We start from the raw sequence: 15,539 nt of genomic DNA, 5'->3' as shown, positions 1-15,539 counted from the left end.
AAAACCCCACGTATAATTTACATTTACAGTGCAACTCAGGATCAGCCGCATTTCAAGTGCTCAGTTGCCATGTGTGGCTAGTGGCTGCCATACTGGGCAGCTCAGATCTAGAACCTTGCTACCCAAGGTGAGTTCTAGGGACCAGCAGCCTCAGCATCATCTGAGAGCTTGTCTGAACTGCAGAATCTCAGGCCCACCCCAAACCTATAGAAGCAGAATCTGCATTTTTAACAAGTGATTCATGTTAGAGTAGGAAGCATTGCTCTAGAATCCCCATGCTCAGTCCCCACCCCCTGGGGTTCTGATTTAATTGGTCCAAGGTTGGACCTGGGCACTAGTATTGCTTTAAATCTCCCCCTGGTGATTCTAATCATGCATCCAGGCTTGAGAGACACTTGTGTGGTGGGCTGTGGAGCCAGGATGCCTGACTCGGTTACTTGCTACCTTAGAAACTTGAGAAATCTACCAAAACCCTGCGTCTCAGTCTCCTCGTCTCCAAAATGGAGATGAAAATAGTATTTGTTGCAGGGGATGTTATGAGGATTAAAAGAGTTAATACATGTAAAGCACCCAGAACAATACCTGCCACATAGGAAGTACTCCTTATGTACAAGCTCTCACCCTTTCTTCTTTTCCTTGAAGGTCCGGGGTTACCCAGAGCCCCAGGTGACATGGCACAGAAACGGGCAACCCATTGCCGGTGGGGGCCGCTTCCTGCTGGATTGTGGTACCCGGGGGACTTTCAGCCTTGTGATTCATGCTGTCCGTGAGGAAGACAAGGGAAAGTATACCTGTGAAGCCACCAATGGTCGTGGTGCCCGCCAGGTGACAGTGGAGTTGACAGTAGAAGGTGAGTCCCAAGAGGTGAAAGCCCTGGGGTGAAATGAGCCATCAGTTTCCCCAAGGCCTGCAGCTCCTGCCTCAGCCCTCTCTTGAGAGAGGGACGCACAAGGGAAAGTATCCCCATCCCGGAACTCAGGACCTGTTAGTCTGGTGGGGGCAATGTGGTCCCTGGAACAAGGGAGGCATCCCAGGAGACAATGTCAGACTACACATCACCTCCCTTTCTACTCCAGCCTTCCCCTCACTTCCCCTCACACTGAGACTGGTACCAGACTCCTCATCATGGCCTTACAAAGTGCATCCTGCTCCTTCCTGGCTCTCCAGACCCTTCTCCTACCACTCCTCACCCTGCTCGCTCCACTGTGGTCACACTGGCCCTCTGCTTGTCCTTGAGCAAAGCCTCAGGGCCTTCACCCGGCTGTTCCCTGTGTAAAGAAGAGCTCTTTCTGCAGCCCAGCCCCTGACTCAGCCCCTCACTTCCTTCAGGTCTCTGCTCAGACGTCCCCTCCTTAGAGAACCCTCTCTGACCACCTCATCCCCGGGACTCTCCATCCTCTCACTCTACCGAACTTTTTCCTCTAGGACTGTCACTGCCTCCCATTTGATTATCTCCCCCAAGCCCCACCTCTAACTGGAAGCTCTAGGAGAAGGAAGGGCTTTATCTTGTTTACTGCTGTATCTCCAGCATCTAGAAAACTTCCTGGCACATGCTAGATACTGAACTATTTAGAGAATGAGCAGTGTTTATTATCATTATAAAGTAGTACATGCCCATCATAAAAAACTTTGTAAAACTCAGAAAAATATATAGGAGATAAACATACAAGTGTGTTAACACTGATTAGTTATTTTGCCTTTTTTTCCCTTTGTACTTAAATAAAATCCTGTTAAGTTTATTAACTTTAAAAATTCCAGGAAAACGTTTGACCATAAGTAAAACTGTTCCTTTTGCTGCCGGTGTTATCTCCCACATGCTGAAGGCACTCCACTGGTGAGAACATTTCCAGTTCAGCCCACTGGCTGCTGCTTAAAGCCCTGATGTCTAAAAGGACATGTGGGTTCGTCAGACCCTCAGAAATATGGCAAGGTTCCCTCCACCCTTCCAGGCCTTTCTAAGGGCTTATAAACCAGAAGGTCAGACTCATTTCTCCTCTCTCAGAAAACAATCCTCCCAACCTGGTTTTCAGAGAACACTGTGTGCCAGAGAAGGTTCCAGAAGGGGGCAAGGTGTACCTCAGCCAGTGTTTTTCCTGTTTGCTTGCATCATGAAAGGACAGACAGGCTGTTTCACAGAATAGAATATGCATAGTTTGGATGCTTTCCCCAAATTCTTTAACTGAGTGACTCATTCCTTTTAATGGCCTTCAGGTACCTGTGGGCTGGGGCATTCCACGTGGAAGGTGGCCCCTGGTCACTCTCTGAATGACCCTCATCTCGGCCAGTTCTGATGCTGTGCTTTCCCCTACAGTATACACTTTTCAATGCCCAAACTTTGAGTTGAGGCCCACAAATAAAAATTACTTTATTCCCTTGTATTAGTCAGCCCAGGCTGCCATAACAAAATACCACAGACTGCATGGCTTAAATAACAGAAATGAATTTTCTCACAGTTCTGGAAGCTGGAAGTTCAAGATCAGTCCAGCAGGATATGGTTTCTGGTGAAGGCTCTTTTCCTGGCTTGCAGATAGCCACCTTCTTGCTGTGTCCTCACATGGTGGAGAGAGGGAACTCTCGTGTCTCTTCTTCTTCTTCTAAGGGCCCCACCCTTAGGACCTCACTGAACCTTTGTCACCTCCTCACGGGCCCTGTCTTCAAATACAGTGACACTGTGTGGGGTGAGGGCTTCAACATAAGAATTTGGGTGGGGACACAAAAATGTAGTCTATAACACCCCTTTTCTGATTTTCTATTTGGAACTGGGGAAACGGGGCATCAGAGGTTCAAGGTTCTGGTCTCAACTTTTGCCGGTCAATGTGAGACTTTAAACTCTGGATCTCTGTTTCTGTAGAATTCAGTGGTCTCTACAACCTGGGCTAGCCCTTGTTTTCTATGATCCATTGTAAAGGAATGGAGTGGGTTAGGAGTACAGGAGAGCTTTATAAAACCCAGGTTGTATGAAACCTTTTTCTTTTTTTTTAGTTCCCATCAGTGAGGATGTTAGATCTGATGTCTCAACTAAGCAGGAAAATTTCTATTAGATCATGGTACTCAGGGCAGAGGAAAAGAAAGAAGGCAGGAGAACTATAGCAAATGAGAGAAGGCTAAGGCTCTCAACCCTGCGCCCTCCCCTTTGGTTTCAATTTGAGGAGATCATCGAAGATGTTTTATGCCTTCTAACCCTAGGAAGTAGAGAATGACCTGAAGGCTGCAGTACCTTTAAATGTGAATGGCCCTGTATACTTTCTGCTTCTGCATCAAAGGCCAGTTTCAGCCCATGTGTGGTTTGGGACTACCCCGTAGACCATAGCCCTGGAAGGATCCACTCTGGTCCCTTATGCGTGGATAAGTTGTTGACGGTGCCAGGCTAGCCCAAACCCTTATAAAGGGAATCCAGCAGCCCTCCTGCTTCTCGCCAGCTCTCTGTGCTTTGCTTCTTAGTTATGCTTCTTATTCGGAAAGAGCAGAGCTTCAGGAATTAAAGGTATGACTCGTATATGGAGCCTTTTGACCCCCTAATGGTCAAGTGTAGAAGGCAGTGTTATGCAACGGTCTTGGATTTTAGCTCCACTAATTTCTAACTATGGGGAAATTAACCTTTCTGAACCTTATTTCCTTTTCCGTAAACTGATGCTAATGACTGCCCCACGGGTTGTGTAAAGATCAGTGCAGCACTGACAAATGGTAGGCACTCAGTAAATGGTAACCTTGTGATGTTCAAACGTGGCATTAATATCCTGAGAACTACTTGCAGAGGGAAATCCTTGTGTGGAGAATAGAGGAGAAAGCTTTCTCCCCTGATTTCCTTTGGTAACCAGGGCCAAGAAGCATGCACTATCCTCCTGGAGGGCAAGCATCTTCATGACAGGACCATTCATGACCTTGTGCAGCCCTAGTCTGAGCCCTGGAAAGGCTTTGTGTAGCCAGCCCTGACACTCACCTACCTCCAGAGGACTGGTCACAGAGGCTTGGTGCGGAGCAGGGAAGAGACGTGGTGCCTGCTTTCTGGGAGCTTTCTGTATAATGTAGGGGCCACAGCCTGTTCTCTAGCACCACACTATCCAGAGAAATACAATTGATCCTTGAACTATATGAGTTTGAACCTCGCAGGTTCACTTATATGGGGATTTTTTTTAATAGTAAATACCACAGTATTACACAGTCTGAGGTTGGTTGAGTCTGCAATGTGGAACCGCAGACATAGAGGAACGACGAACATGCAGAGGGCTGACTCTAAGTTATACATGGATTTTCAACTGCGGGGAGGGTGGGCACCCCTGACCCCCTCATTTGTTAAAGGGTCAACTGTATAATGTGAGCCACATGTGTCATCTCAAGTTTTCTAGTAGCCACATTTTTTTTAAAGTTGAAATCGATTTTAATAAAATACTTTAACTTAACCCAATATATCCAAGATACTATCATTTCAACATATAAAAATTATTTCTGAGATATTTTACATTCTTCAACATTTGCAGCATATTTTACATGGTAACACATCTCAATTCAGACCAGCCGTATTTCAAGAGCTCAATAACTACAGGTGACTAATGCCTACTGTACTGACTGGACAGCACAGCTCTAGAAGCTTGAATAGGGATAAACAAGGCTTACACGGAGAAAAAAGAGAAGCCCACGTGTAGGAACAAGGTGGCAGGTTGTCCTGGGCAATCACATCCACAGAGTGAACCTAGGGTGTGGGGTGGAGTGAGGGGAGGGGCTGAAATGAGAGATATACCCGAGACGTGGTGGTCTGACTTTGAGAAGGCCCTTTGTGTTTCAGGGACCAGAGAGTCACTTAAGTCATTTCAAGTAATAGAGGGTTAATTTTAAGACCATGAGCTCAGGAACCCCGGGGAAAGCCAAACTGGAGGCCCAGAGGTGATCCAGGCCTCAGGACAGCTCATACTCACCTTATAGGCTTGTTTAATGCAAATGCAAGGGCACCCAAATCACCTGGGGGAATCTTGTTAAAATGCAGATTCTGGTTCTGTAGGCCTCGAGTAGGGCCCAAGTGTCTGCACTTCTAACCAGCCCCTGGGTGATGCCCGTGCAGCTGGTCCACAGGTCACACTTTGAGTAGCAAGGAAGGATTCAGTTACAGATGTGATATATTTTTCCTAGTACAGATGATTCTCAAATGTGAGCATTTGGGCAAGTGGTTGCCCTTTTGCAGACCCATGGTCACAGCAAGTGTCCTTAGGGTGACCATTTATCCCAGCATGCCTACTCTACCAATGTAATTATAAATAGAGCCTCCTTTGACTTTCAAAAGAGTCCCGGTTTGGATAATAAATTGCATGGTTACCCTAGTCATGATCAACATGTCTGGTGCACTGGGCAGCGAGTAAAGCTTTAAAGATGATGTTGAGAAATAAGGGCTTATTCTAGGGGAAGAGGAGTAGCAAGAGAGTGGAGAGCGATAGTTTCAGAGGAAGTGGATAAAGTTTATTTTCATCTCTGAAAAATAAATTCCAAGCCATTAACGACTCCGCCTAAGAGTGCAATGAGCAACTGAAAAAATAACTTTAAAAATAGTAAATATGTATTCGCTGGGGAATAGATTCGGCCAGGGGCTCCTTCCTCTTGGGAGTTTTCTTTGAAATGAATAAATGGAGGTGGGGGGTGGGCAAAGACCTGTTTCCTCCCTCCTTTCTGGATCCAGCCTTGACCATCACTCTTTCTTCTCTATTAAGTACACTATCCTTCATGCAAATTCCTCCTCCTTCACCTCCATTCCTGGGTGATTCTTCCCCCAGCTCCCTCCCCTGTAGGTGATAGGTTCTGAGGCTTCCACTTTTGTCTCTGTCGAAAAGCAAAGACATGTCCCCTCATCTTGGAATGTCTCACACAAGCAAAGAGTGCATCCCTCTATCCATTGCCTCATTCACCACTCTGTTTCTTTCTGTGTCAGGCCCAATTCAGACAGGCTTTCTGCCCCCTTGGAGTTTACTTCCAATGGGGAAAGAGAGACTATAAATAGGTAACAAATATCACTTTTGCAGTAGAATTAAGTGCTCCCTGACCATGCGAGTGAAAGAGAACCAGGTGGCAGGCCACCTAGAATGTGGCGGCAGAAAGGAGAGTGACCCCATGTCATGGGATTTAAGGGAGAAGACTGGCCTTAGTGACCGCTAGCCAAGCTATTCTGGTGCTGCTGGCACCAGCATTCTCTGGTGAGTTTGAATTTGTAGGAAATGCTTCTGCGCCATGTCTTTTGCTACCTACCCTTTTCCAGGGTCAGACTTCTCAGATCCCTTTTATTTTCACATTGGATTGGATTGATGACATTATATATTTGAACCCATGTCTATTTACAATGGCTGAGTTTTAAATTATTGTATTCCTCAAGAACGTCTTTTGTGATTCTCCTTTTGTTTTGTTGTTCTCTTCTTTTGTACTGTCTTCTTTTACCTAAATTTTCTACCTTCTTAAAGACCTGTAATTATATTTCCCATTTGTATTCTTTATAAGCTCTTTTCAGTCTGTTATACTCCCTGATGACTCTTCTTTCTGTAGGGGCATATGCCCTATTTTTTTTCTTACTCAGTCAGAATATTAAAATGTTCTGAGTTCTTGTCCTTTTCTGTCTCATCAAAGGGAAAAATATAAATATGGCAGAGATAAAGATTATTCTTTTTGCCCCTCCAGTCTCTTTGCTGTGAAACAGTTGTGTGTCAAGACTGCCTCACTTATTTGCTACACACAAGAGTTAGATGACAAATGACTTGGTCCCATTCTGTTCTGGAAGCATGCCTTCCAAATCTCCTTCTCCCTTCCATCTGTTGTTTTCACCCTCCAGTTTCACTTTGCCTCTTTTTCCCTCCAAAATACATGCCAGTACCCCTGGCTGGCCCAGCCGCCATCTTTTCTTCCCATCTCTAACTCCTTTACCCATTTCTCCCATCTCCACCCCCAGACCTTTCCCAGTTGCTTGTAGTTCTAGCCTCTTCTTCATTCATCAGACTTCATTGCATGTGCTAACTTTGTGCTGGGATCTAAGAGCAGCAAGACTTGGTTATTGCTCTCAAGAGACTGACTTTCTTGACCTCATATTTCATCGTTATGTTGCAATTAAGCAACAACATCAGGATGCATTTAGGAAGTGCTGGCTTTGTGTGGTGCCGTGTGGGAGATGAAATGCTTTGTCAGATCCTTTCTGCAAGAACCTGGTTGGTCAGCTAAGACCTAGACACATTAAAAGCTAAGTAAAAGCACAACCTCAAGGCAGCACAGGTTTATTTGCCAAATGATTGGCACTTCCACTCTGTAAACTTAGAAGAGGATGAGACATCTGGAGGCTGAAATGGTCTGCGATATCTTCTTGGAGGAGGAGGGACTTGGCTAGCCCAGACAGAGCGAGTGAGATTGGATGGCAGATTATGATTCTGATGCTGGGGATGAGAGGAAAGTGGTTAAGAGTTAGGGCCTGGGGTGGAGGGTGGGGTGAGTAGACAGGCAGGAGCAGAGTAGTGGGAAATAAAGCTGAAGGACAGATTGGGAGGAGACTGTGGGAGGTCTGGAGCACGAGGCGAGGCGGTTTTTAGAGTCATATCCGTTCCAGAGTATGAGTGGACGATTCTGCCCTTAATTGTTGCTTTTCCATTTTCCTACGGCATGTAGCTCTCCAGATGAACTGCTGCCCTTAGCCACACCTTGAGGGACAGACCTACTATGTGCTTGCTTTGCTTCATGAATCTTTTTAACTTTACCTTTATTTTTCTGAGCACATGGGTTTACTACAAGTATTACGATCACAGATTTTTCATGTGTTCCATTAGTCTTTTTTTTTTTTTAAAGAAGATGTTGGGGGTAGGAGTTTATTAATTAATTTATTTATTTTTGCTGTGTTGGGTCTTCGTTTCTGTGCGAGGGCTTTCTCTAGTTGTGGCAAGCGGGGGCCACTCTTCATCGCGGTGCGCGGGCCTCTCACTATCGCGGCCTCTCCCTTTGCGGAGCACAGGCTCCAGACGCGCAGGCTCAGTAGTTGTGGCACACGGGCCTAGTTGCTCCGCAGCATGTGGGATCCTCCCAGACCAGGGCTCGAACCCGTGTCCCCCGCATTAGCAGGCAGACTCTCAACCACTGCGCCACCAGGGAAGCCCATCCATTAGTCTTTGATACACCATCACTCTGCATGATTCCCGACAAAAATGGGTTGCTTATTAGTACAATGAATTTCTCCAGAACCATGGTTAAAATAACCTTCCCATATGCTGCACTTGCTCACTGGGTGGCTTCTGATCAGACACCTGTACAGTAGCCACAGCCAGATGACTCCACATCAGACCCACAAGTGGGGAGCGGCTCAAACCAGAGGTAAATTTCTCTTTGTTTCCTTCCTGATAAATTGATACAAAATCAGTCTTTCTGACTTAAGTACTGAAGGGAATACCTGCTACTTGGCTTGGTGTTTTGGGAGGGAATCACAGTGGAAAGTGACTCTTGAGAAATGAGCTGGGATGCCTGTGATCCTTGGCCTCAGAAGGAAGACTCTAAAGAAAACAGCTATTTTGTCTCTGCAGAGGATCTAAATTCCTCTTTAGAGTACTTATTTAAGACAGTTGAGAGATCACTGGCCGCAATTTATTGAACTATTCCCCACTCCAAAACAAAACTTCGTGTCACTACTCCTTTGAACTCATTGGGTAGGATATATGACTACCTTATCCATCAATGACCAGGAAGTAATTTGTCTTCTAAGTGGTGGATATTTTATTTCAACCCCCTGAGGAAGAATTGGTTCTTTAGTGCATCAGTTTCCTGGGGACCCAAATAGAACTCCTGAAATGTCTACTAGGCACCCTGGGATAACCTCCTTAGCCTCTATGCAAGGATGTATGGTTGACCCTTGAATAACAGTTTTGAACTGCATGAGTCCACTTATATTTGGATTTTTTTTCAATAAATAGAGCACCTGTATTTTCATTTTACAGATATTTAAATTAACTTAGTGTGGGAGGAAGTTTGTGTTCAATTAGAGATCACAATATGCAGAATCAAAAGAACTAGGGTTTGAGTCCTGATTATACAGAACAGCTTCAGCTTCCTGCCCTTGGGTGAGTCATGTATCAATTCCTTCTCTTTTTTTTTTTTGTGGTATGCGGGCCTCTCACTGTTGTGGCCTCTCCCGTTGCAGAGCACAGGCTCTGGACACGCAGGCTCAGCAGCCATGGCTCACGGGCCCAGCCGCTCCACGGCATGTGGGATCCTCCCAGACCGGGGCACGAACCCGTGTCCCCTGCATTAGCAGGAGGACTCCCAACCACTGCGCCACCAGGGAAGCCCAATTCCTTCATTTCTGAGGCAGAGATAGAGTACGTAGATTTTCCACTGCACGGGGTGGGCCTCTCTAACCACTGTGTTCTTCAAGGGTCAACTGTACTTGTTATTGAGTGTCATAGTGTAAGAATAATGTACGTGTGTACATTCCATTGAACGTGGACTGTGGCAGTGACCTCCAAAGCTCCCTGCCTGAGTGGAGGCTGTAGAGTGAACTGTTTATATAGGGTGAGGCCCCCATTTATACAGTGACAGGCAGCCCCTGGCAGAGGTGCATTAACATTTATGGTTAGGACTTTAGTGCCCTCTGGAAGACACAGCTGCAACCTTGACAGGTGATAACCCAAACCTCCTTTGGAAGCAGGGTAGCCCAGCCTCCTCGTCATCCTCAAGTGCTCCCTCCCTCCCCTTCCCTGGTCAGTCACCAGATCCTGCTGTGCCCATTCTCGTTTGTCCCCACTGCCACCATCGTGGTCCTATCCACTCTGTCCTGTTGCACAGATTTCCAAATGGTCTCCCCATTTCTACCCATCCCCCACTCTAATCTCCACATTGCTGCTAAAAATATCTTTCAAAGAATTCAGATGGGATTTTATCATTCCCTCCGTTCGAATCCTCCAATGATCCACCTTTAAACTGAAACTCAAGATCTTCAATAGGCCCTGCTCTGGGGTGTCCCCTCCCCCATCTTTGAAGCACTTTGCCTTTCTCTTAAGGCTCAAGTTTTATTCTAGCTTCTTTTATTACACACATCAGTCTACTTGCTGAAGCTCTAACTAATGCCTTATGCATAATAGGGACTGAATCAGTGTTTTAGTACAGATGAGGTCTCAAGGATCCCATGTCATACAGCAGAAAATTGTTTTGACACCACACTTACAGTCATTTTTTTCCCCATGTTCTCTACTTCAGTGGTCTGTAACTTGTTTTGCTGTGTTATCTTCTTTTAAGGTTTCATTCTTTCTTTGTTATATAATGTCTTCTCTGTTATTTATCCTAACACTACTCTTTCTTTTTACTATACTAATTTTTTCTTTTTTCTCTTTATTGAGATATAATTGACATATAACATCGCTAACACTACTTTTTATTCTAGCGTCCACCTGTATACCTGTGTTTCTTCATTTCCATGACTACTTGTACAGTGTGTTTTTTGATCATTCACCTTCAAATCCAAACATGCATATGAGTCAGTGCAGGCATCTATTTCATTATGTCTTCTAAAGTGCCTGGGCATTTACATTGAAATAGACATGCTTGAACATCTATTGATGTACAATATCAAAATATTGAAATTTCATATTGAAATAAACATTATTATACTTCCCTTTCCTTTTGTTTCTCCTTAACATTTTAGTCAGGGCTTTACATTTGTTTTCTTTTTGAAATTATATATGTGGATGGTTAGCGGCAAATATTGATTCAACATGGCATAGGGGACATTGCTAAATACATGTTATAAAAAGTGGGTATTTGTTCTGATTGAGTGAAGAACCACTATCTTAAGCAGTCCTTAAAATCTGCTTTGAAGTTGCCTGCAAGTGGGGTGACTGCTCCCTGGTTTGCCTGGAACAGTCCTGATTTACTCCTGTTGTCCGGGCAGAGTTATTAATTATGCCCCTTTCAGTGTCCAGAGTCTCTGTTTGGATGATAAATTATATCATCGCACATTTTTAGAAGTATTTCTTCTTCTTACCATCATGATCACATTATTCCTCTTTCAGCAGCATTCTCTGTGTCTACTCAGTCTTTGACAAAATGTGCTTAGTATCTCCACTATTGAACTTTTCATTCCTAAAACCTGCTAGCATCCTCTTTTACTCATTCTTGAACAATCTGAGATGACTGTTTAAATACCTTTGGCGCCTTGGCCTTTTTTTCCCTCTCACTAACTTGGTCCTGTCTTCACCGATTCTCTTAACTTACTCTTCTATTTTTGGCATTTCTACCTTAATCCCCTTTCCACTTATTTTTCTACATAGCCTTGCAGTTCTGCCAGATTTTCATACTTTCACAAAATTAATTTTGCCTTATCTGACAATTTGCAACTTCAAATTTTTGCCTATAAATAGACCCTGTTAGCTATTTTAGCCCAAATTCTCTGTTTGCTTTGATGTATGTTTCTGGTGTTGACACACATTAAGATGAGCATTCCTCAATTCCATTTTTAGCTGACTGCTTTATATGTTACCTTTGGATTGTACCATAAACTGCTCTTACTCTGATACAGAAGTACCTCCAAACAGCACACTTTTGGTATTCTTTGAGGAAATGCCATATTTTTGCTCTATCTTTTAAGGAGTAAAGGAATTTTAGCCTTTGGATTAAGACATTTAGCTCCCAAGAGTTTTAAAGATTCTTAGTATAATTTTTTTATTGTGATAAAATACATATTACATAAAATTTGCCATTTTAACCATTTTAAAGCATGCAACTCAGTGGCATTAAGCACATTCACAATGGTGTGCAGCCATCACCACTGTCTAGCCCCAGAACTTTTCATCACCCCAAACAGAAACCCCACACCCATTGAGCAGTCACTCCACTCCCCCCTCCCCCCAGCCCCTGGCAACCACTCAATCTGCCTTCTGTCTCTGTGGATTTGCCTCTTCAGAACATTTCATATAAATGGAATCATACATTTTTTGTGTGTCTGGCTTTCTTCACTTAGCAAAAATTTTCAGGGTTAATCTTTGTTGTAGCATGTATCATTACTTTATTCCTCTGCATGGTTGAATAATATTTCATTGTATAGATAGACCTTATATTGTTTATTCATTCATCTGTTGATCAGTCTAATTTTTTTAATTAATTAATTTATTTTTAGTAAAGTATAGTTGATTTACAATATCGTGTTGGTTTCAGGTGTACAGCACAATGATTCAGTTATATGTACACATATTCCTTTTCAGGTTCTTTTCCATTATAGGTTATTACAGAATACTGAGTGTAGTTCCTTGTGCTATACAGTAGGTCCTTGTTGGTTATCTATTGACCAGTCTAATTTTTATCAAATCTTTACCCCAATGTGAAATGAGTGGTACAGTAGCATGATAAGTGCAGTGAATGGTACCTGGCTATTTTAGATGAGAGTCTTAGTGATTGGTGTGTGCCTAATGCTGTGGAGTAGAGCCTGTATAAGAGGCAATTACGTTTTGATATATTTTCTTCTGGTTGTTTCACTATGTTTGGGTATTTTATCTTATTTTTACCTGATTATGATCACATTGAATAGAAAATTTTGCCTGCTGCTCTTTTTTTCATAAAATTCATTCGTTTAACAAATATTTGAATACCTACTATGTGCTGGGCACTGGCCTGGATACTTCTGAGGAATAAAAAGTTCTGGTGGGAGTATGGTTTGGGAGTTATTATGGATATTATTTAAAGCTATGGGACTAAGACCCCCCTGGGGAAGAGTCCATAGTGCTGAGGAAAGGACCCAAGACTCAGCCCTAGGGTGCTCTCAGAGATAAAGTTCCAGAAGAGAAGGAGGTTGAGGAAAGAATAGGCAACCTGGTAAAAGCAGGAGAGTCTGGAGGAGAAAGTGCTTTGGAGAGGAGTAGCCCCTGCTGTCAAGTGCTACTGAGTGAGATTGTGAAGAGGATTAACCACTGGGTTTGGCAAGATGGTGGTCGGAATGGAGCTCAGTGGAGTGAAGAGGATCACAGCCCAGCTGGAGTGTGCTGAAGAGCAAATGATATAATATTTTTAACATATTTCTGCATGTTTCATATATTCTTAAACATAATATGGTGGCAGAATAAGATGTCTAATTGTACATTTTACTGTGCCACTTATTGCCTCCCTACTGTGTGACATTTATGTTGTTTCCAATATTTACTACTACAAACAAGACCAAAGTGAGTAGCTTTGTAAACTTTCTTTCCTACTTTTAGCATCATTTCCTTTAACTGGAGAGACAGAAAGGAAGATGCTGATCTAAGAGCAGAGCATCTTTAAAGCTGATGATTCGCATTTGCTCAAATACCTTCTAAAAGAACTTCCTCCAGTGGTGTCCGAGGGACCCCAGCATCTTGACTGCAGTTGTCAGTTGGGCCCTCCCAGAACAGGTCTCTCCTTTTATCAGCTTATAAATTCTTTTAACCTTGAACAGAGAATTGAATGACAAGAACTAAACCCACATTATGGGATGAAAACTATACACGGCTCACTAAATAGTTACGTTAAGCAGAATGCATGTACAACAGTTGTCAACCCATGTGGCATCACAACTTAAATGTGATGTTATTATTGTTATTAACCTTGTTAATAACATAACTGTTATTATGTTATGTTATAATAACATAATTGTTAATAATTGTTATTAACCCTTTTTCACTAAGGTCCTGGCATAACCTTAAACCAGATATGGCTGAGGGAAGTACTCAGCCATGATCTTCACCTTCCATTCCTATGTTCCTATGCATTCACATAGATGTGATCAGTGCTGGAATTTAAGGAAGTTTACCCTTTTCCGGGAGACACCCTGCAGATCTCCCATTGCAGCTGCCTGCCGATATCAGGGAATGACTTCTACCCTTTCCATGCGTGCCTTGGGTGGAGTTTTATAAACATTCCTAGTTTGTCGCAGAAAGAGGACGACTTCCAGGCTGATTGTCATCTCAAAAATGTCCTCCTCTCCCCCTCCCCATTCCTCAAAAACACCCCACTGCTTCGTAGTCACTTCCTGGTCACGTGATGAGTTGTTCCTCCCAGCAGCAGCAGTAGGATAAAGGAGCTGACCCCAGCTGCCTTGCACAGTCTGCTACTTAACTGCTTCCCGCCCAGCACAGCAGCACCTCACCCAGGACTGGCAGTGCCCAGTGTCCTGCTGGTGCAGGTTCTGGGAGGTGCTGGCTGCTCTGGAGCTTGTCTCCTGTGATCTGCTCCATTCCAGCAGGACAAATCCTGCTGTTTGCTGAGCTTTAAGTGGAAGGGTGGAGTGGTGACTGGGTCAAACAGGAATAGATGTAGTAAGAGAGATGCATGTGCATCTCCCCTGTCTGTTCAACTGGCTCCTTTTCTGGAGAGGTCCTGATCGCCACAGATCATCCCCGAGTGGAAGGTCCAGGGCCATATAACCACTCAGCAGAATGGTGGAGTGTTCTAGAATAGGTAGACCGGGATGCTTTCCTGTACCATTATTGGCTCTGTGACTCACGTGGGCGACTTCATGTCTCCGAATCTCATTTTTCTCACCTGTTTAAAAAAATAGAAGGATGTTGTAATACCAGCCTCCTTAAAATATTGTGGGAAATCCATGCAACGATGCATGTAAAGTGCCCACCATAGAGCCTGACCCAGTATGGGCTCGGTCAGGGTGAACTGTTACCATCATTATCCACCCCCTGCCCCCGCTGACTATTTCTGGCTTTTGTTGCTCCCAGTTTGTGGCTCAGACCAGACTTTTCAAGCCTCTTTCTCTTTGTTTCCTACTTGCAGGGGGCTTTGTGAAGAAGCATGCTCAGCCTCTTGTTTCCAAAGCCTTGGGGTAAGTTCCAGGATGTCCAACCCAGCGTAAGGTAACTGGCGTTTCCTGAGGCCTGGGCAGAACAGCCTGGGGAGCAAGTCTTCTCAAACATCTTGGGTTATGATAACTAAAGCGGGAGCCTATTGTGGTGTGATGTGTCAGTCACACGGCACCTCCTGACCTGGAGGCCTCTATAGATACCCCTTTGACTAGTCCAGTTGCTAAATGGAAGTGGGCTATGTGGCCATAGTCTGCAGGGGTCCCTAACAACCAAGGCAATAGTCAGAAGACTTAAACAAGCAGACTTAGAAGAGGCAGTCAGTATGTGAATTTCTTATGGCAAGTAAGCCTAAATTGGTGAGGGTAAGTAACAGTGGCTGCTATAACAGACAAGCCCCAAATTGGAATGGCTTGACACAGGGAAAGGTGATTTCTTACTCAAGCAAAGTCAGTTCACATATTCTTGGACAGGTAGAAAACCTTCCCATTATCTTTCAGGGACCCAGGCTCCTTCTGTTTTGTGGCTCCATCATCTCCTAGGCCTTGGAGCCTCAGCAGGACTCTCTGCATCTAGCCAGAAAAGTGGGCAAGAGAGACTGGGGAGAATAGCACAGGAGGTTTTGATGGGTCCAGCCTAGAAATGGCACATGGTGTTTCTGCTTTCTGATCACGGTCTGTTGGCCAAAGCCCAGCTTTGGCCAGACCTTAGTAGAATTCAAGCATACCTAACTTCAAGGGAGGCTAGTAACTGAAGGCTAGCTGCATGCTCAGGAGGTGGAGGAAA

General features: G+C 44.2%; 1 protein-coding gene across 3 annotated transcripts in view; it reads left to right on the top strand.

The window, feature by feature from the left end:
* Window positions 1-15,539, top strand: part of MYLK (myosin light chain kinase) — a 287,208-nt gene that overhangs the window by 151,595 nt on the left and 120,074 nt on the right. For all 3 annotated transcript variants that reach the window (XM_082624210.1, XM_082624209.1, XM_082624213.1), the window contains exons 3-4: window positions 643-850; window positions 14,728-14,776. In XM_082624210.1, the coding sequence (XP_082480336.1) occupies window positions 643-850; window positions 14,728-14,776 (257 nt within the window). The remainder of the gene's footprint in view (window positions 1-642; window positions 851-14,727; window positions 14,777-15,539) is intronic.

Source organism: Mesoplodon mirus (assembly GCF_964341445.2).
Source record: "Mesoplodon mirus genome assembly, chromosome: 6".
In the NCBI taxonomy this organism is placed as follows: Eukaryota; Metazoa; Chordata; class Mammalia; order Artiodactyla; family Ziphiidae; genus Mesoplodon; species Mesoplodon mirus.
This window is presented reverse-complemented; position numbering and strand designations above follow the sequence as displayed.